General features: G+C 36.4%; 1 protein-coding gene across 1 annotated transcript; it reads left to right on the top strand.

The window, feature by feature from the left end:
- The first annotated feature begins 11,393 nt into the window (after window positions 1-11,393).
- On the top strand, window positions 11,394-14,946 carry LOC143555785 (uncharacterized). Its single transcript, XM_077045285.1, has 3 exons — window positions 11,394-11,751; window positions 12,895-13,062; window positions 13,267-14,946. The coding sequence occupies exons 1-3, from the start codon at window positions 11,431-11,433 to the stop codon at window positions 14,944-14,946; spliced, it is 2,169 nt and encodes a 722-aa protein (XP_076901400.1). The 5' UTR covers window positions 11,394-11,430.
- The last annotated feature ends 7,403 nt before the right edge of the window (window positions 14,947-22,349 follow it).

The following is a 22,349-nucleotide window of genomic DNA, read 5'->3' as shown; positions in this document are numbered from 1 at the left end:
CCTCGGAATTGAAGGTCTAGAATACGATTAAATAACAAGAAGTATATATATTAAGATCAAGAAATAGGAGAATATAAGGGTTGGAAGGTAGATCTCAAGGTTATAATCTCGGCTTACCTAGTAACAGGATCGGAAATGAAAATAACGGATGCTTGGGAGATGATTAGTGCAAGTTTGCAGTTCTTAAGAGAGAAGTTTGAAGTGTGTTTGGGTGATAATTTGGGTTACATATTTATAGGCAAGATTTAGGGAACACAATCCCTTGCTTTAGGGGGGTTGTAATCTTTTCATATCTAGGTGTAATGATGATAAAGTATGGAAATTATTATTATTTATTTAAAAGTGGAGGAGTGGATAAAAGATTCTGATTTGATTTGGACAGGACATGCAGGTCTGTGGTTGGTGAGAGTAGGGTGGCTGACAGTTGACTTTTCATGTTACAGTGTGCTTTTTCAGGTGCTTTTGTCAGTTGTACAGTAAAAAGTGGAAATCTCTGAAACACGCGACTGTTTCCTTTTTGGGCGGGAATAATCCCCTTATATCTGGAGATTAGGCTAAGTGTTCTGCGCGTATAGCTTTGTGCGCATAGCTTTCTGCGTGAAGGACATTTCTTTGCTGCGGGTAGGTACGTAACCTTCTCGCAGTCAGGGACATTGAGTTTCATTTGTAGATTCTCCAGGTGGTCTTGGTATTTCAACATAGTGATCAGTTATGTTGAAGTCAATTCCATCTTGGAGCTTCAGACAAACTAACTCTCAATGTTCCCGCCATGCGGGGAGGTTAGTTCCCCTTCTGCACGCGCATAAACGATTTGGGATGCACCCGCCTTAGCATCATGCGGGACGGTCAACCCATTAGACAACATAAAGTTAAGTTACATGAAAACATAAAGCCAAAACATTCGCGCATGGCGCATATAACATATGCCCACGCTGGTTCTTACATCGCGCGCTCGCGCAGGGCGCACATAACGTGCCCGCGCTGACTCTAACATAGCGCGCTCGCGCAGGGCGCACATAACACATGCCCGCGCTGATTCTAATATAGCGCGCTCGCGCACGGCGCACATAACACATGCCCGCGCTGATTCTAATATAGCGCGCATAATATTCACAATCACCTAATTATTAGGTTGATTACTTAGTTTATAGGATTGGGAAATTACCGGGTGTCACAGTAAAAGTGTTAAGTACAAGTCGAGAACTGATTGTAAACTGTTGGGTCTAATGGAATGATTGAAATCTTCTCAACCTCTCGATTTCGGCTAAGTACGGATTTTGAGCAAGCTTATGCACTCTGAGCAAGGAAAACACTTCCTCGAGCAAGATATCCTTATCCGAGATGGATAGTCTTCAAGAATCTTCCAAGTGTTGAGTTCGAATATACTCCACTTTGTCGAGCAAGGATTGGTGTTGATCAAGCATGGTTTTGTACCGAGCGAACCTGTGAAGACTATTTGCTTAAACTAAGTTCCTGAACAACTTAGTGGGTCGAGCAAGGACTATAATAAAGAGGAATCACAAGTAAGTTGGTAGGGAGTTTCTTAATATCATCTAAGTGTTACTCCCAGCATGATTCAGTCTCGAGCAAGCCCACAGTACCAGAGTATACTTGGTTTGTTCAAATTAAAATAAGTCAAGACTGAAGTGATTTCGAGCAAAAACTTTTTTGCTCGTAGAAGCATATCTGAGCAAAGTTTGGTGTGTTTGTGAAAATGAAGCTTGCTTGTGAGGAAAAATTGCACGATGTCAATATTCTAAGTGTTTGTTTGCTCGATGTAATATCCCGAGCACACTCGAAGACTACAAGGTCAAAGGAGCCATGCTCGTCATGAAAGAAATATGCTCGAAGGGCTTTTTACACTTGTATTGTTATTATGTTTTAGCTAATGATTATGGTTTATAAAAGGAATGTCAGGTGAACTATATATAGAATTTTATGTCACATTTATGATACACACATCTGATAGTTATCTGCACACACACTTTATTGTATTCAGAGCCGACATTTCATCTATTGTGGGTAGAAATTTCAAAGATCCTGACAGACAGAATCCTCAGAAGAATCCCCGCAGTGCATCAGGTTCATAGACCGACATCATCCCAAGTATGTTTTGTTATTAACTATCATTATCCTTTCACCTTTGATTTGGTCTTGCATGCAACTATCAACAATTAATTCCTAGCTGAAGATTTGGTCAAACATTGAAGATTATGGAAGTTGGAGGAAGTTACGACACGCGTATGATAAAAATATGCAAACCGTAACCGATCCTCGCTAGAGCAGTTAATGCTCATTATTGCTAGTTATTATCAGTTATCCTTCCTGTAACGATATATAGAAGTTTTTTTGATCGTCTTAGGTAGATACTCACACCCGTATACATTCTTTTGTACTCATAGCAGCGATCAAACACTTCCAACACTTGTAATCACCATTTACTTGTTATTTTGAGGCAGCGAGATAGTTTTCCCCTCCCGAGGTCTTTTGTCGGAGATCCTCTAAGGATAAAGGGTTTTTCCTCGCAAAACCTGTACCCATTACTTATTATTTTGGTTACATATTCAAGCATCATACCTAACATAAAATGTTTGGTTACTTGATTATCCTTTTGTAATTTTTGACCAAAACACATTCAAATTCTAATATTTCCCTGTACCTCATTGGTTATCAATTAATGCAACGGAAATCTTTTGAGTTTAATGTTCTTCTGTCATTTATTATTTTAGTAACTTAATAATTATAGTTGATTCCGCCAGATATAGTTATGGGTCTTCATAATTTTGGTTGCGTGTGTGTTTGTTCATGTCTGATATTGTATGAATCACGAAACTATGGTCCTGATAAGTGGTATCAGAGCAGGAAGACCAACTGAGCTACCGAAAGAGTATTCTGACACTATATCTGTGAAATTTGAGCTAAAACGATTGAGGATGGAAGTTAATGACGTTAGCTGAGCACTGTTCCATTGGTTGGAACTCATCTCAGTCCTTGTACATGTATAATGAATGTAGCAAGATATGAGCTCGTTATCGTATAAGTTCAAACGTCAAGAATATCCTATTCAAGTAACTTAACACAAGTATTTGGTGCTAGGGTTATAATACATGTGTGATTGAGCTCAGACGATCCATTTAGGTATTATGACCCGTTTGTGATTATTGAATTATACATAATTGTTATAAGAAGAATTCACCAATTAACTTTGTTCATTTTGTTCTAACTTTGTCATCTTATTTTGTAACATCCCAAAATTTAATAATAATATTTTATATATTATTTCGTATAGTAGACAAAGTTTACTTAAGTGGTTAAAGAAATAATAAAATTGCAAAGATGGTTCAAATAGACTAATTAGATATAATTAATTATGGACCAAGAAGGAAAGATGGACCTTAGGTCCATGGGCTTAAGGGACTATAAATACCCCTTAAAACTCTAATCCTTTCCATTTTCATACTTCTCCACACCATAGCCTACACCATCAAAACACACACTTAACACAATTCCCTTTTTTGAGAAAACCACCCACAAAGACACAAAGATTCCCAGAGATCTAGCCGTCGAATCGGTCTCAAATTTTAACTGAGTGTTCATGGTATATAAATGAAGATTTCCAGTGATTAGATCTTCGATCAGAGGTTGGGAAGTCTGATTTTTATCAGCAAAAAAATAGCAGCTCAAAAGTGAAGATTCTGACAACTGTTCAGCTGTTCCGGTGACTGTAGCGACGGTTTCCAGCGAAGGTGAGCTGATGGGTTTGTAGATCGGGACGAGACGGTTCCGTGGCCGCTTGAATCACTCAAATCGGAGTTCGTTTGATATGGTTTTGAGCATCTCAAGTGATTTCAAACAAAAACCTCAAAGGTACGTTTTTGTTAAAAAGGTTTACTTTTCATGAACGGATGTACATGAAAATTGGTAGGATGATAGCTCGGGTCGTAAAGTTGCAAACTTGAAGATTAAAATGGACTTAACGAACTCATGGTTATGAACGGCTCGTTTAAATAAACCCTAGATCTAGTTTTGAACGTTTTAAGCCAAAAGGTCTAAACTTCATGGTTCCCCGGGTTAAGACTTATCCGGAAATGGATGTGGGAACGTTTACGGGAATGGTTAACATCATATCAAGGTTTGAATGCTGTTAAAACCAAACCCGTAGCTGCTGCACGTTAAGTTCACTTGTTGAATAAGTTCGCCTACTGGTTAAGTTCGCCTGCTGGTTAAGTTCGCCACATATAAGTTCGCCTAATAACAAGGTCGCTTATATATACAAGTTCGCTTATATACAAGTTCGCTTATATCTAAGTTCGCTTATATATCAAAGTTCGCTTATATTGAGACCCGAATACCTGGCAACTTGTAAATGTATACATATATGTGTATACATTTGATGTCATATATCGTAAAGACCTAAGGAGATAAAATACATGAATGTTAACATAAAAGAAAAACCATAATAATGCTAAGTAGAAGTAAGCTAATACTAGGCCACTAGATTAGATCAAACGAGTATTGATACGTGTAACTTATATACAGTTAGCAGAGCTCAACCAAAGAAAGGATTAACTATTAACGGAGAAAGAAACAGGATCCAGGTGAGTTTCTAGTCCCATTTCCTTGTTATGTTTTCGGGGTTGTGTGCATACTCGATGTGAAGTGTGAATACACTTACCTTAAGTGGTAAGTGTATGCTATAATGATTGATGTGATAGTAAGTATTATGTTATGAACGAATGTTTGTCGGTGCGTGAACGATCTTCGGATATTGCACGTACTGCCAATGGGAATGATCTCTAAGTGGTTATTAATGTGTGTAAATGTTATTATGTAACTTGGTTATTATGTAAATGATGTAATGTTAGGAAGTGTGTTGTAGACAAGTAGAAGTAGAGTGTGATAAAAGTGGCAAGGATCTAGTAAGGGTGTTAGTGGCATGACGATAGTACGTGGTAGGGCAAGCCTATACGTGCCTTCGTTATTAAAGTGACATAACGTGAGTGCGTGGTAGGGCAAGCCTATAGGTGCCTCCGTTATTAAGTGGCATAACGTTAGTGCATGAGAGGGTAAGCCTCTATGTGCTTCCGTAAACAAGTGGCTAAGACGTATGGGGACAGTTAAGTGGTTAAGTGGTAGGTGAACAGGTCAGACAGTGGACTATGTGTCTTCGGACACATATATAATTGCATGTAATGGTCGTATGGTAAGTTGTTTGATTAACTAGAACTCACTCAGCGTAGCTGACTTTTAGTATGCACGCAGGTGAGTAGATTGGGGAGCTAGCATGAGGATGGCACATGGCATGGATTGAATGGCTGGCATCTAATGATAAAAGAAATGATGTTATAACATGATGTTTTATGTTATGATTTAAAGACAAGTTTGTAATGTTTTGTAAATAATGATCGAAGTTTTATTTATTCCGCAAAGGTTTTAATTAACTCTGATTGTATGAACTGTGTTTATGAGTAAATCCGATGCTAAAGTAGAGCACCGGGATCGGGGCCTTACATATTTGTTCTCTAGTACATGTGTGTGTGTGTTATGTAACGAAATTGTCATTCGTATCTGTAATAGCTTAGTCGATATTAAATACAAGGTACAACTAACATTCGCACAGTTTTCAACTAGAAATGTTACAAATATAATAGAAATATTAGTCACATTCATTGACAAAGCCTCATATAGGTCCTATAATTTGTAAAAAAAACAACTATGTCCTTTTTAATCTCATTTAACATCAACAAAACATATACTCTTAGTTATAGTTTTTAAGCATTCGTTTGTTGACAATTTGTTCGTAACAATTTATTATTTATTCAAGTGAGTCTCTGATTAATATTATTACTATATGTCACATTTTAATCACAATAATAAAATTACCAATAAAAAGATATAAGCTACATGTGTCGTCACTTAAATGTGTGATGATAATATTTATTGTTTATCGTCGCGTACGCGTTAATAAGTTTTTAAAATAATATCAATAATATTAATAATGACGGGTCTGCGATGTTGACACTAATAATAATTATTATACTAAGGTCGCGTATATAAATATAATAATTTTATTAAGTAACTGTTAATGTTCGTTCGCTAATTACTCGGTCATCGTAAATCATTATTATTAACGTATAAGTATGTCGTTGGCCGAGTTGAATCTTTAAAGCTATGTTCGCTTGTAACACACATGTTTAGTTTATTTTAAATGAATAAATAAATTTTGATTGAATAATTTAAGTGTGATGTTGGGAAAACAATGGTTTAAATTTTAATTAATGTTTTGATATTGACTTAGTTAAGACAATATGACATAGAATAGTTTTAGTTCAACATTGATAACTATATGTCACACACACGTCCCTTAACATTTGATTAAACTCATTAGTCACAATTAAGCAACATAAGACTTAAACAAGACTACAAACATCCAAAATCAAGATTACCATGTTCATGTAACTAAGGGCGTGCTCGTTTTGCAGAATGGAATAAAATTGGATTTGGAATTGGGGAGTAAAGTGTCATTTTCGTCCATGTAGTTTGGCAAATAATGCAAATTTAATCTAAAAAGTTTACTTATTGCGTATGGACCCTCCACGTTTCCCCGTTCTTGCTAATTACATCCAAATCACTAACCTCGTTAAATTTTAATTGTTAAGTCAGGGGTAGACATGTCTTTTCACCCTTTCTTTATTATAATATTTATTTCAGTGAACTGCGGGTTTCGTCCCTCTGGTTTGTCCAAATATGCAGTTTTAATCCAATAGTTTCAAATTTGCAATTTTCTTCCCTATGATTTCATTTAACTTGCAGTTAAACCCGAATTTCCTAATCTAGTTAAGTATGATCATTAAACCCATCAGTGTGCCTTTCACGTGAGGGACAGTTTTGTTCCTTCTTTTTTTTTCCTTTTCTCCCACCCTAGCCCCTCATGTGAGGGGGCTTACGAATTAGGACCCAGGTTTATTTAGAGAGAGAAACGATTAAAGTGGTAGTTTCATGAGGGGCACGCAATTGGGTTAACGACCAAAATTAACGAGGTTAATAAATCCGGGTTTAATTGCAAGAGAAATGAAACTACAAGTACGAAAATTGCAAACTTGAAACTATTGAACTAAAACCGCATATTTGGACAAACCACAAGGACGAAAACCACGGTTCACTGAAATAAATATGATAATAGAGAAAGGGTGAAAATACATGTTTACCCCTGACTTAACAATTAAATTTAACGGGGTTAGTGAGTTGGATGTAATTGGCAAGAACTAGGAAACGTGAATGGTTTATATGCAAAAAATAAACTGTTTGGACTAAATTCACATTATTTGTCAAACCACAAGGACGAAAATGACACTTTACTCGGAATTGGGATTTGCACATGATTTAGAATTTGAAAGAACTAGATTTGGAATCTGAACATTCCAATAGAAATTGGAATTGGACAGAATTGAAATCCAATTCCATTCTTTATGTGCTCGTTTGACAAATGAATTGTAATCTATAAATTGTGTGCTGATCGATTAAATGATTATTTGATATGTGCTTATTTATTTAATTCTGGCATTCAGAGAGGTCCATCATTTATTCTAGCATACTCATTGATTTTGTCACAGTAGCCAGAGCCTGATTCGCAAGGCAATGGTCAACTGACACCACTTACTTGCTCAAAATGTTTTGTTAACAAACCTATTTTTACGCATATTGCATGATGTTTATCTTGGATGACTGAAGTGGTTGAAGAACTTAAGTTTAGTTTGGCTTTAGGTTACTAAATAAAAAAATACTAATTTGATTATTTTGATCTTATTTGTAATTGTATAAGACTTGTATACTTCATCATCATCATCATCATCATCATCTCATCATCATCATACTCAGTATATCCCACCAATAGCAAAGCTATGGTAGGGTCTGAGGAGGGTAAGATGTAGACACCCTTACCTCTACCCCATAGGGATAGAGAGGCTGCTTCCGATGAGACCCCCGGCTCGATAGTAGTTTTGCATCAAGCCTTGGACATAAGGCACATAGCACTCAATCATCGGTACACCGGCTGATTGGTGCATGTACCATTGTCTTTCGGCTATCAACGTCAACACATGATGCCTGATTAACCTTCCGCCACTTTTAACGTTATTTTCACGAGATTAGTAAAATAACGTTAAAATTAGTGCAATTTTACTTTTGCCCACCCGAGGGTTCACACATATATACATTATATGTGCGCACCGCAAGCAGGGCATAAGACTTGTATACTTGATTAAAGCAATTTAGATATTGTCATTTAAATCGTATGATAGTGTCTTGTGAGTTGTGAATTAACAGATCACGTCCCAACATATTTCGTATTTGGTTGAGGTGTGACAGATAGATAGTCTATAAGATAGCCAATGTGTTAATGAACTCATTGATATCATAATGTAGATGAAGAACGTCTAAGGCGAAAAACTAAGGACAATGTCACACCCGGCCCTGAGCGGCGGAAACAGCCGGGCGTGCGCGAGTGGGGATTGATAATTAAGCACGGGCCATTGCAAACATTCAAAGTAAGATTTTCATTGCGCATGAAATGTTTAATACAAATACATTACATTGTTTAAAAATTACATAAAAACATCCAAGTATAAAAACTGTTGAAGATTTCCACGCCATATCCCCTTGCGCGGCGGGAACAACCACGCGCATCGAAGGGATAGAACTAAAATCTTCCAAAAAGCTAGTTTTAGATGTTCAGCGTGAGGTGCTCTAAGTGTGACTCCATGCGCTACTTAGTTATCTCCTGAAAGACACGTAAAACATTTGAATCAGTATAAACTGAGTGAGTTCACAAGTTTTAGTAACTTGATAAATCGTATTGCATCATAATCTTGATACAAATCATTCTGAAACATAATTCTGATAGCATCATTAAAACACATGCTTGGTAAAACATAGTTCTATCAACATATTCTGATAAAATCGTTCCGCGGGTTACGCGCGAACATTTCTGGGAACTGTGCTCGTCTGTGTAAGTGGCGCTGCCACTACGAGCGAAACAAGTAATACTGTCCCGCGGGTTACGCGCGGACACTTCTGAAAAATCGTGCTCGTCTGTGTAAGTGGCGCTGCCACTACGAGCGAATAATACCGTCCCGCGGGTTACGCGCTGACGTTGTGCCGGAAAACAAGGCGCTCGTCTGCGTAAGAGGAGCGACCTCTACGAGCGGGCTCAAACCCATAGTACTGCCCCATGACCATACTAGGCACTCGTCTGTGTAAGAGGTGCGACCCCTACGAGTGGGCGGATCAAACCAGCAGTCCCTACCCTTAGAGTTCCAATGGTAAAGTGATCACTTACTCGAGTTCTAGCGCACATACATCGAAAACCTTAGATAACCGTTCGCATTGCTCATCATGAAATATAATTTAAACACATAATCGCTTGCATAGCTTGTAAGTATACCATGATAAAACATTATTTAAGTACGTGTCCCTCGCCCCGAAAACAGTTTAAAAACAGTGAAAACAGCGAGAATAGGGGCTGTGAGACTCACCTGAGGTTCTTGTTAAGGGATTAATCGAGATTCGGGTTTTCTTGGTGTTGGCCTTTGAATTGAAGGTCTAGTAACTGGAACGGAATTGAAAATAACGGATGCTTGGGAGATGTTTAGTGCAAGTTGCAGTTCTTAAGAGAGAAGTTTGAAGTGTGTTTTGGGTGATAATTTAGGTTACATATTTATAGGCAAACTCAAGGGAACACAATCCCTTGCTTTAGGGGATTGTAATCTTTTCATATCTAGGTGTAATGATGATAAAGTATGGAAATTATTATTATTTATTTAAGAGTGGAGTAGTGGATAAAAGATTTTGATTTGATTTGGTCAGGACATGCAGGTCTGGGGTTGGTGAGAATAGGGTGGCTGACAGTTGACTTTTCATGTTACAGTGTGCTTTTTCAGGTACTTTTGTCAGTGTACAGTAAGAAGTGGAAAATCTCTGAAACACGCTACTGTTTCCTTTTGGGCGGGAGTAATCTCCCTACGTCTGGAGAATAGACTGAGTGTTCTGTGCGTATCGCTTTGTGCGCATAGCTTTCTGCGTGAAGGACATTTCTTTGCTGCGGGTAGGCACGTAACCTTCTCGCAGTTAGGGACATTGAGTTTCATTTGTAGATTCTCCAGGTGGTCTTGGTATTTCAACATAGTGATCAGTTATGTTGAAGTCAATTCCATCTTGGAGCTTCAGACAAACTAGCTCTCAATGTTCCCGCCATGCGGGGAGGTTAGTTCCCTTCCGCACGCGCACAAACGATTTAGGATGCACCCGCCTTAGCATCATGCGGGATGGTCAACCCATTAGACAACATAACGTTAAGGTACATGAAAACATAAAGCCAAAACATTCGCGTATGGCGCATATAACATATGCCCACGCTGGTTCTTAACATGGCGTGCTCGCGCAGGGCGCACATAACAAATGCACGCGCTGATTCTAACATGGCGCGCTTGCGCAGGGCGCACATAACAAATGCACGCGCTGTTTCTAATATGGCGCGCTCGCGCAAAGCGCATATAACATAATTACCTAATATTTAGGTTGATTACTTGGTTTAAGGGATTGGGAATTTACCGGGTGTCACAGACAATGTTAAGGTTACAAACATGTGTAACTTAGATGGTAAATGTTTTATTACCAACTCTCTTTAAGCAGGGATGATATTATATACCATTAGATATAAGAAGTAAATACCATAATTACACAGATTATGCAAGTGAACAAAAAAAGGGAGCTAAGAGCCGAACAGTCGAGCCAACTCTAGCTTAGGATCATTTACAAACCAAGCCATGTTTGATTTCAAATGAGCTTTTTTCAAAAATGTCTTAAACAAGTTTCGAGTAACCACATTACCACAATTTGAACACCACCAATTTACAAAATCATTGTAAATATTGTAATATATATGGTGAACCGAAACTAACATTTTTCTTTTATTGTTTTACATATTAAACAAATACTTAAGTTGCATTGTGTAACAATCCAATACTTGCATATTAAATTCTAATCCACTATTTCCACTTGATAGGGTCCACCATTAATTAATCGTCATGTATAAATTCGTGGATGCAATCTCTAGCAATCACATTTCTCATTCATTTCTTACACTAATCCTCATTAACTCAACCCACTAATCACAATGCTAACCTCTATGCTTAAACTTAATCCCCAATCCCGGTCCTTATGGCTCTCATGCCCAGCCGCCTCCTTTCGGACCGCCACCGCATGCGCCATCGTGGCGGCCGCCACCCTCTTCGGTCCCTTGTCCCTCCGCCGCCAAGTCGCCTTCCCCGCCTTCTCTTACGTCACGGTTATTTTAATAATAACAACCGGTGCGTCATTTTAATAATAACCGGGGCGTCACTGGGTGACACACTTCGCGGGTGCTGGGACGCGATGTGTGCCACCGTGTTAACAGTTATACCCGCGATACTCGGGCTTTGGGCTATAGGGACGGGGCAGCTGACGACCGCGCTAACGTCAGTTGTGGTGGGTATTGCGGCATTTGTGGTGATGTTGCCGGACCATAAGACTCATTTGGTGTCAAAGAGAATAGCGTTGGGGCAGATTGTGATTATCTACGTGGTGGCGTATGATATGGGTGGTGAAACTGATCCGGTCATGCATCCGGTGCACGTGGCGGCGAGCACCTTCGTTGGGGTTTTGGCTTGTGTCATCGCCTTGTTGCTTCCATATCCTGGTCTCGCTACATGTCAGGTAACGGCTGAACGATACGTGTATATATATATACTTATGTAATGATACCCATCATATATATATATATATATATATATATATAACGACCTTTAAACTAAAATGGAGGCTACTATTTTTACCCTCTCTAATCATTTTCAATAATACAAGTATTTATTTGTGTGTAAACATACATAAATTATGAATATAAAACACCTTCAAGCTAAATATTTTTCATATATTTTCAATAACTTACACATGTGTTGGTAATATAATCATACCATCTTATACTAAGGACAAATCAGAATAATTTATTTATACATATGTTGAATTAGAAGAATTTTTTTCAAATTAAACTAACAACCTCAACATTTGTTTAGTTTCACGTGTTTTTATAATAATTTTTACTCTCTTTTAATTTGAAAATGTGTGAAAATCATTTCTAAACACCGGTTTTCTTTACTTTTTTATATTAATCATTTAATCTTTACAAAAAAATAAATAAAAAGAAGTATATATGTAGATTGTGAACGTACATATATGTAGATTACGAGCTATATATATGTAATTTCGTCAACTACTCATATTTTTATTTCTTTTTATTTTTAGTAAAAAAGTTATTATATAATATATAAAATGAATGAAAAAATAAATTTCTATTAACTTAATGTTTAAAAGTGATTTTCATTTAAGTATTCTAGTGCAGTTATTTGGAATATATGTATATATTAAACACAATTAATACTCTCATGACTCATCAATATTGATTTAAGTTTAAAGGGTTTATGATTTATATCGGTACAACCGTACAAATGTGGGTGCATGTGTACTTTGCTTATTTTCAAGCTAGACTCATTTCTTGATTTCCACTTCCAACAAAATATAGTGGTGTCACGTAGAGTTTGAATAATTGTAAAATTATTTATATTTACGAAAATACCCCGAAGGGAAATATTATTATCCAACGACTTAAGAATGTTGCTTGATAACAGTATAAAATAACATAAACAGTCATACACCATATACATCCATATATCATATACCATATACGTGTATCCGTACCATATATACATGTATATGCACCATATAGCATATACATGCGTGTATGCATGCAGTTTTATAGTTTAATATTTAATTAATCACATCATGTTATTTTAATTTATATAGGTGAAAAAGAAGTGCAAGCTTTATGCAGATAATGCTTCAGAGATGGTTAAACTGTGTGTAAAGGCATTTTGTGAGAAAGATGACACAAGTGCACAAGCATTTGTTTCACAAGCCCAGTCACTAACCACTAAAGGACGCAAGCTCCTAAACGCCATCAAGTCTAAGAAAGTAAGCTCCATTTTCCATATATGAATATATATATATATATTTAAAACCAAGTAGGAATTATGTCAAATGTCTTTTCTATTAACTGGATTCCGCTAGTAAATGCCAATGAATTCAGTTGTCGGTGATACTCATTTGTGCAGCAGCGAAAAGTTATTAAAAGAAAAAAAAACTAGTTCTTATGAAAATATTTAATCTCATGTGCAGGAAAGCATGAAATGGGAGACAATTCCAATAAATTTCTTGAAGCCTTACTGCATGAACACAGCCGAAAAGTTGCAAGAAACAGAGATGCCAATACAAGGAATGCTAACAGCTTTGCATAATATTAAATCATTTCCACCACAAATTCTTGATCAAGATCTAAAAGATCATTTAAATAGGCTTCAAGAAAGTATAACCCAAACCTTTGATCAGTTAAAGTCTTGCATGCCTTTTGATTTAGCAACTTTTCCTGAATCAAATCTTGAAAATCTAATGCTTTCCCTTCATTCTTTCCCTCAAACCCACAAAGATTTGCCCTCCTTTTTCTTCTTATTTTGTTCCAAATTACTTCACAAAAAAATGTCAAACAATTCAGTAGCAAATCCACCCTCAACAAGCGATATTCAACCAAATAAAAAGAATCAAAAAGAGGGTCTTTTCGAATGGATTAGCGCCTTTGTGATGCACAGAAGGTTCACGCTAGCATTGAAATGTTCATTATCAGTAGGTTTTGCTGTTCTGTTTGGACTAATATACAGTAAACAAAATGGGATATGGTCTGGACTGCCTGTAGCAATAAGTTTTGCAGCCTCAAGAGAAGCTACATTTAGGGTATCAAATCTCAAAGCTCAAGGAACTGTGTTAGGAACTGTATATGGAGTATTGGGCTGCTTTGTTTTAGAAAAATATGTTAAAGTAAGGTTCTTGATTCTTCTTCCATGGTTCATACTCTGCAGCCTAATCAGGCGAAGCCGTATGTATGGTCCAGCTGACGGGGTGTCAGCCGTAATTGGGGCTGTGCTAATTCTTGGTAGGGAGCATTTTGGGTCACCAACAGAATTCGCTATCATCAGAATTGTCGAAGCGTTCATTGGATTATCGTGCTCAATCATTGTTGAGCTCATGTTTCGACCCACAAGGGCTTCTACTCTAGCCAAGATCCAACTTTCCAAGAGCCTCCAAGTTTTGCATGAGTGCATATGGATGGTGAGCCATTGCAGTCAAAAAGAGTGTCTTGGAGGTGGTCTAAAGAAGCTTAAAGCTAATGTGAATGAATTAAGAAAGTTCATTGAGGAGGCTGAAATGGAACCCAACTTTTGGTTTTTGCCCTTTAATGGTGTTTGTTACAATAAGTTATTAAAGACTTTGTCAAACATGGAGGGTCTTTTAGTCTTTTTGAACCATGCAAATGCCTCTTTACAACTTGAAAACTTGAGTTTGGATAAACTTGAAGGTGAGGTTGAGCTTTTTAAAGAAATGATTCAACCTTCAATCAAGTGTTTTGAAAGGGTTGTTTTGGTCAAATCACTAAACAAACTTGAGAAGGAACTTCAAAAGAGTAATGTTTGTGACACATCTAGTGATCTTGAGTTGGGGAAGTTGCCAATTAGCCAATATAAGTTAAATATGCATGGACCAAATGGTGAAGACAAGACAGACAATATAATAGATTCATATCTAAAAACATCATATGAACTTGTTTTTGGTGAAGGGTGTGAGAAGGAGAACGGCCATGAGGTGGTATTGAGTTCAAGTGCCTTTGCCTTTTGCTTGAGAAATTTAGTAAGGGAAACTAGGGAGATTGAGAAGGGGGTTATGGAACTTTTGCAATGGGAGAATCCTTTAAGTCATGTAAATTTGTATGAAATTTCTTGTAAGATAGATGCTTTATGCAATATTTGATTTGAAATTGTTTGGACTTCGGAAAATAAATGAAAAGAATGGCTAATTGTTTTCTATATATACGTTGTTCATTTCATACGTTGACTTGGGATGAGAGGATTAGGCATGATTTCATACGTTGTTCATTTCATACGTTTTCTATATATACGTTGTTTTCTATATATACGTTGTTCATTTCATACGTTGTTCATTTCATACGTTTTCTATATATACGTTGTTTTCTATATATACGTTGTTCATTTCATTTCATACGTTTTCTATATATACGTTGTTTTCTATATATACGTTGTTCATTTCATACGTTGTTCATTTCATACGTTTTCTATATATACGTTGTTCATTTCATACGTTGACTTGGGATGAGAGGATTACGCATGATTTCACACGTGCTGATTTCATACGTTGTTCATTTCATACGTTTTCTATATATACGTTGTTTTCTATATATACGTTGACTTGGGATGAGAGGATTAGGCATGATTTGATAGACCTAAACCTCTCCGAGGACATGGTTGAGGATAGGAATTTGTGGAGAAGTAGAATTAAAGTTAAGGATTTTTAGAGAGAATTGAATACCTTATGGCTTAGACTTAACTTATTTAGGCCACATACCATAATGGTATTTCCCTTACATATATTATTATTATTATTATAATTATTATTAGCTTTATATAGCTGTTAAACTGTGATCTTATTATTAATATTATTATAATTAGTAGTAGTTTTTATATAACTGTTAAACTTTGATTTCCTTTATTTTGCTTTATTTTCCTTTATTTTGCTTCATACACATGTACTTAGAGCCGAGGGTCTCTCTGGAAGCCACCTCTTTATTCCTTTGGATAGAGGTACGGTGTGCCTACATCCCACCCTCCCCAGACCCTACTTATAGCTTTGCTGTCGGTGGGATTTACTGGGCATGATTGATTGATTGATTGATTTCATATTCCTACTCTTCTTGGCGTGCATAGTCGTAAAAATTATATTACATGTCTATATACTTATTATTAAATATAATTACCATATTATATGATTACTAATCATAATTAATCTCCCTGAACCCGATGAGTCTCGAAAGTTTGGTTTACACATGCATTTAGTTCTTAAACTTCGAATTAAACATAAACACAACGAAAGTCGGACGAAATCTGACATAATTAAAACTTGCCTGAGAACATAACATGTGGTGGCAGTTGTGTTAGATTGTCAGCTTAAAGTTAATAAATCTATATTGGCTCGTATATTTATTCTTATCAAATACATCAACTCTAACACAACAAATTCAAATCGAGCAGTCCAAACACGACTTATGTAGAACATTTAGCTAAACGAACACTTAGCTAAACAAGATAAATAGATTGTTCAGTTTATAAGTTATAAACTGGTTGACGGTTGTAATCAAGTTTACTTCGTTAAGGGTTAACAATTTGCAAATGAGTTAGACGTGTTTTAAACATGTTGTTGGTTGAACTCATAAAATATTTATTTTTCATTTGTTGTTCTAATTTTAAGCGGCTTGATCAACATGTTTTGTTTTAATACAACCCGAATAATACCTGTTTAATTAAATAGGTTAGTGAAGAGAAGATAACCAAAAGTGTGAATATATACATTTTGTGTTTCAAGTCATGTTAATTAGTAATTGTACTATGTACATTGATAGTCTAGGGCTTATTGTTAAATGTTATTGAGTTAATATGATTGAGAAGTCGATGCAAGTTATTTTATAAACAATCTAAAAAAACTACTAATTGTGATTTAAAGATAGATCCTAAAGGGTGCATCAAATGCTAAATCGACTATATTATAGATAAAACTCCATAGTATATGCTGGGTCGATTGTACATTTGTACATACTAATTTTTGTACTTAATTGTGTTAATACTATATATACTGCGAGTCACTATGGACCACCTAAGAGGCATTGTTTCAGATAGCTTGTTTTACCAACCGAAGAGGCATTGTTTCAGATATGTTGGGTGTTAACTAATTATTTTTTTATTATTTTTTTTAATAAAAGGAAATTTTTATATATAACACAAACCAAGCTACATCTGGATAATGGGTAAGTGAGCAACAAGTTGCGCCGCTATCCCCTTTTGAATCGCAAAGCCTATTCTACTAAATATAAATCCTTGGTTCCTCGGGCTCTGCGAGTCACTGTGGACCACCTTCTGCACCCGCTCCAAGAAGCGAACCGCCTCAGGAGCTAGGGATCCAAAAGTGTCGAAGGCAAATGGAATGAACACGTGCTGATTCTCCAAACACGTTGTCTCATACTTAGCAACCTTCCTAGATTCCGCTCCCAAAACCGCCTGTCCCGGTACGAAGCCACTGTCTCTCAGCCCCACCAACGGGGACACCCCAGTGAGGTCAACACACGCATGCTTACCCCCTGCCCAGCCAAACACAAGAACATCCGCAGGACGCAGTGTAGATCTACCCTCTTGCGGATCAATCAAAAAGTTAACAGGTGCCTCTTTCTTGACTGAGACCCCGGCACGTCTAAGCACATCCCATAAGACATCTCTAACCCAGTCATGACGATACTTGAATCCCGACAATTCCTTACAGTGGAGGGCATGCTCACCAAATCTATCCAAACAAGTTTTTTTACAAATGGGGCATGATTCATCTGGAGAGAAAAGAGGAATCATAAGCCGGTATTTAAGGATGACTCTGTATTCAACTGCCGACATCCGTTTCCCAAGACTTTCAATGGGCACAACAGTCAAAAAATCTTGGGCATGAGCCCCCTTGAGACAAGCTAAAACTGTCTTTTGTCTCGAGGTCATATCGAATCGCTCCTCCAGATCATATACGTGTTTTAAAGAGCACTCGCCAAGGTTTGTTGAGATTTCTTGGGGGTGGTCTCCTTATCAGTAAAACCGCCTATATCAAGGTCCGGAAGAGTTGTTCCAATATTACCAAGCGCAAAAGAGTAGTCAGGATCTACCCCCATGACACCAGCGTTTCGCCGGATGTGGTCCTGCAATTTCCACGACTGGGACCTGGAAGCCTAATTATTTGTTTTGTTTTGAGTCCGTAATGAATCTAATTGACACCAACCAAATTTGTAACGAACCTAACCGATAACAGAATGCGCGTCACTTATTATTTGCCGTAACATGACAAGTTGTTACCTAGTTATAATCCATTTACGTAACGTTAGTAAAATGGTTAAAGTGGTTATTCCAGTTTTCTTAACATATTATTTGCTTTGAAGTGAAGTTGAATGTATGTTGTGTGTGATATATTTTAACTTCAACTAATTTCATCTTCAAAATCAATATAACTTTATGTTTTTGTTAACATGAATTCTAAATTATCAATTTAAACAACATTAATCTCTCATGTTACTAATATTCATTCTTTACAAATACAAGCCACCCCCTCCTACCACCCCAACCTTCCTGCCACGGCAGCTCCCCCCTCCTTTAGGCACCATAACAATAAGCTTCGTCCCCATGACAACCGCCGTCGCCAAATCCGGCCGCGTTGCATCCGGAAACCTAAATCTCCACACATCAACCTCCAACTTATCCAACCACAATTCCACCTCTCCATTACCATTACCATTACCATTTCCCTCCCTAACAACAACTTTCGTCACACCGGGATAAATCTTCACCGCATGAGCCCTTACCACGCCCGTAAACCCATTATTCGCAATATTAGCAGTGAATCTAAAACAGTCAAACCTATCTTCAATAATAACATCCGCATGTGATCGAAGAGGAAGCTCGAGAACTTGGCCAAAAACATGTGGTAGCCTCCGAAGCTTTGTTCGCGGAATTTTGGGCATCATGCAAATGAGTTTGATATTGCAATTAATTATGTAATGATGGACTGAGAGAGTGTTGACTGGTTGTGGTGATTTGTAGGGATTGGAAGAATAATTGAAGAGATATTGAGGAATCAATATCTTGAAAACGTTGGGTTAAATGCAGAAGGAGAAGAGAACCATTGATATTGATCACTCGAAGTTGGTCTCTACAAGATTCTTTGAAACCCTACACCTATATCATGTAGCAGCTTCTATCGATTATGACCATACAAATTAGTTAAAGTATTTTCATTTAAGTTGTAAATTGTAGGAAAAACTTGGATGACAATAGTGATGGATATATGGACGTGTTGCGAGTTTACGTGTTGAATTATTCGACCTGAACACGTCTCATATTTTGTTGTGCGCACACACTTGAAATCTTGTGATCAGAGAATGGCTCTTTTAACAATTCATCTCAGCGTGACAAACGAGTTGACGGATACTAATCAAGTTGACAGCGTGTTGTAAAAATATATATATGGGATAAATGGTTAACAAAGAGGTTAGCGGATCGATATATTTAATTAAACATGTTAAATGCGTGAACTTGAACATGGCTCATTTATTGACAACTTAAGACCTAATTGTTTTTGTGTGTGTGTTTCGAGTAATCAGAATTTACCATCAATTATTAAAGAATATACTTTTACGTAGAATAAGAAAATTAGTTGTCATAAGTTCATAACAACAATAGGAAGACTAAATCTAAAATATTATTGTCCAACAGCTGGTTAAACCAACATGGGATAAAGATACAGTTAATCGAGTTACAATATAAAAGTTTAATTAAACAAAAAATTAGTGATGAAAAAGAAAAAAAAGATAACTACTAGGTTGGGTTGGGTTGGGTTGGGTTGGGTTGGGTTGGGTTAGCATGATGGGCATGGTCAAACCAAAAACTATTTTTTGGGCTGTTGTGCACTTGTGCTTGTTTGCTGTTTCGGCTTCACAGCTGCGCTGGGTCAGTGGGTGGTGTCTCTTTTCTTTTTAGGCAAAATCAAATAGTAATATACTCGAACAATTAATAAAGCAACAAAAAATAGCTATTATAATCTATTTATTTATATACATACAATTTCAAGAGAGTTTGGCATTTAGGTATTGTGCATTATGTTCTTTATGTTGTATTTATAATCAGAATTTCGGGAGAATTTGGCATTTAGGTATTGTACATTGTGCTCTTCATGTTGTATTTATAATCAGACTTTACAGTGTTGTAACGTTAGCTTTGTTTGTTGTATTGTTTCCGTCAGCTTGGTTGTGATACACGTGTTTGGGTGGAATGATGCGTGTTTTATGTATCTTTACAGGCGGTTCACTTGTTTTAATCGCTTATTTGTGATTCAAAACTTATGTGAAACAGTTATATGATTCGCTTGTTTGAATCGCTTGTTTGTTTGATTCTTGTGCTTAAACTCGATTTTACTCCGTTATATATATTAGATGGTCATAATAAACTTGACCACCTTATTAATTTTTCTATTAAAGTTCATCAATATTTAGAACCTTAATCAGATTTTAATTTTTGATAAAAGAAACAAATACATTAAACAAGCGAATCATATAAGTGTTTCACGTAAGTTTGAATCACAAACAAGCGAACCGCCTGTAAAGATACATAAAACACGTGTCATCGACCTAAACACGTGTATCACAACCAAGCTGACGGAAACAATACAATAAACAAAGCTAATGTTATAACACTGTAAAGTCTGATTATAAATACAACATGAATAGCACAATGTACAATACCTAAATGCCAAACTCTCCCGAAATTATATTTATATAAATTATACAATATAATTAATCATTCCGAACAGTGTGAGTGTTTAAATATAATTGATACTTCTATCAAGCAACCCGCACACTAAGATCTGAACGGCTTGAGCTTGGAGTAGCGGGTTGGATCTAATCACCGAACGATGTGTAGTTAGACATTAGATAGAGTGGATGTCCGAATGGCCTGACGTCTAGTATTGATACAAACCGTTTAGATAAAAAAAATCAGTACCATAAGTGTTAATGATCATAAGCTAGAATTTAATCAAGAAATTACCTTAGTGTTTAAATTAGTTTTCAAGTATCTGAACTCACGTTTTTATAATAAATCTGCTTTCGTTAATTTTAAGATTAAATCAAAACCCTCCTTTTAAAACAAACGTATCTGCAGTTTTTGTATAATAAAGTTAATAATATGTATCCCTGAGGACATAAACATTGTTACATTCACACTATCCTTAGTGTGTCAAGTAGGTTTATTTTATTTGTTGGATTCGACACCCATCAAGACTTCTCAGGAGGTCACTCATCCTATTACTACTCTCACATGGGCACGCTTAACTATGAAGTTTCATATGCTCTACAACCAATTAAGCCCAAAACGTGTTGATAATTTAAGAGGTATGGCATTCATCTCATGTCAATGGCCGGTGTGAGATTTGCCTCGAATGTTACAATAGGTCATGTTAATCTTCTTTGTATCGTTACAATCACCCCCCCCCCCCCCCCCGGGGGACTCATTGTCCTCGATAAGGTTTGTCTCACCATCCCGTATGGATGAAGAGTAGCTCTGATATCAGTTATAACATTCGGCCCCTTGTACCCCCAATATTACTCCCCGATGGATTTCCCAGCTAGGAACTCACAACTTTATTTTTTGTTATACATGTGGAGACTTCCTAAGAGGCCACCATCACGGTACGACTCCCATATAAGCACACTTAGCAATGAAGTTTTCATGTGCTCTACAACCAACTAAACCCAAAATACGTTGATGATTTAAGAGGTATGCCATTTTTATAAGCCATGAAAATCCCATGTCTATAGCCGATTTAGAATTTGCTTAAGGTGTTACAGCGGGTCATGTTAATCATCGTTACAAAAATATTGTTCTTAAGTTCTTTTTATCGAGCATTCACATGGATGCAATCTTCATGTTTTTTTTGTATAATCTTTCACATTTAGCATGTTGATTACAATAGCATATGAACAAAAATGTTGATTACTATAGCATATGAACAAAAATTTCATTAGCATTGGTTGTATCATTCTCACCTAACCCTAAGTGCTTTATATATATATACCAAACTATTAAATGAGTTGGATGTAAATGTGTTCCATTATCAAGTTGGTTTTTATTGATTTAATGGCTAATAGGTTATAGGTAAAGATGAGACCAAAAATCTTAAACGATGCATACTATTAAATGAATTAAGTATTTGAAATAAGGATTTATATTTTTGCAAAAAAGAATTATGATTTCATATTCTTGTAGAAAAGCTTATAAGCTACAACATGCTAATTATCATGTATTTGATTTAGCAACTCTTCAGTTAATGAAAACAATCAAAAAATCGATCTCAACCGATCTAAGATAGTTAAATCTTTGCCTAGAAAATTATAAAATATTATCAATAGTAATAATCAAATTAATAGTCCAACTTTGTCTAAATAATAATAGAATATTACTAATATTAATGTTTACAAAATCAAATATAATAATTATGTTCTTCTAGAGAAAACTAAGCTATGATTTAGCAATAACGAGCACATGTATTTCTATAAAATAAAACAA

The sequence above is a fragment of the Bidens hawaiensis genome, unplaced genomic scaffold, assembly GCF_021521415.1.
Source record: "Bidens hawaiensis isolate Kalapana, Puna unplaced genomic scaffold, B.hawaiensis_p1.1 tig00001032_1, whole genome shotgun sequence".
Classification (NCBI taxonomy): domain Eukaryota; kingdom Viridiplantae; phylum Streptophyta; class Magnoliopsida; order Asterales; family Asteraceae; genus Bidens; species Bidens hawaiensis.
The sequence above is the reverse complement of the archived record's forward strand: the minus strand, read 5'-3'. Positions and strand labels throughout refer to the sequence as shown.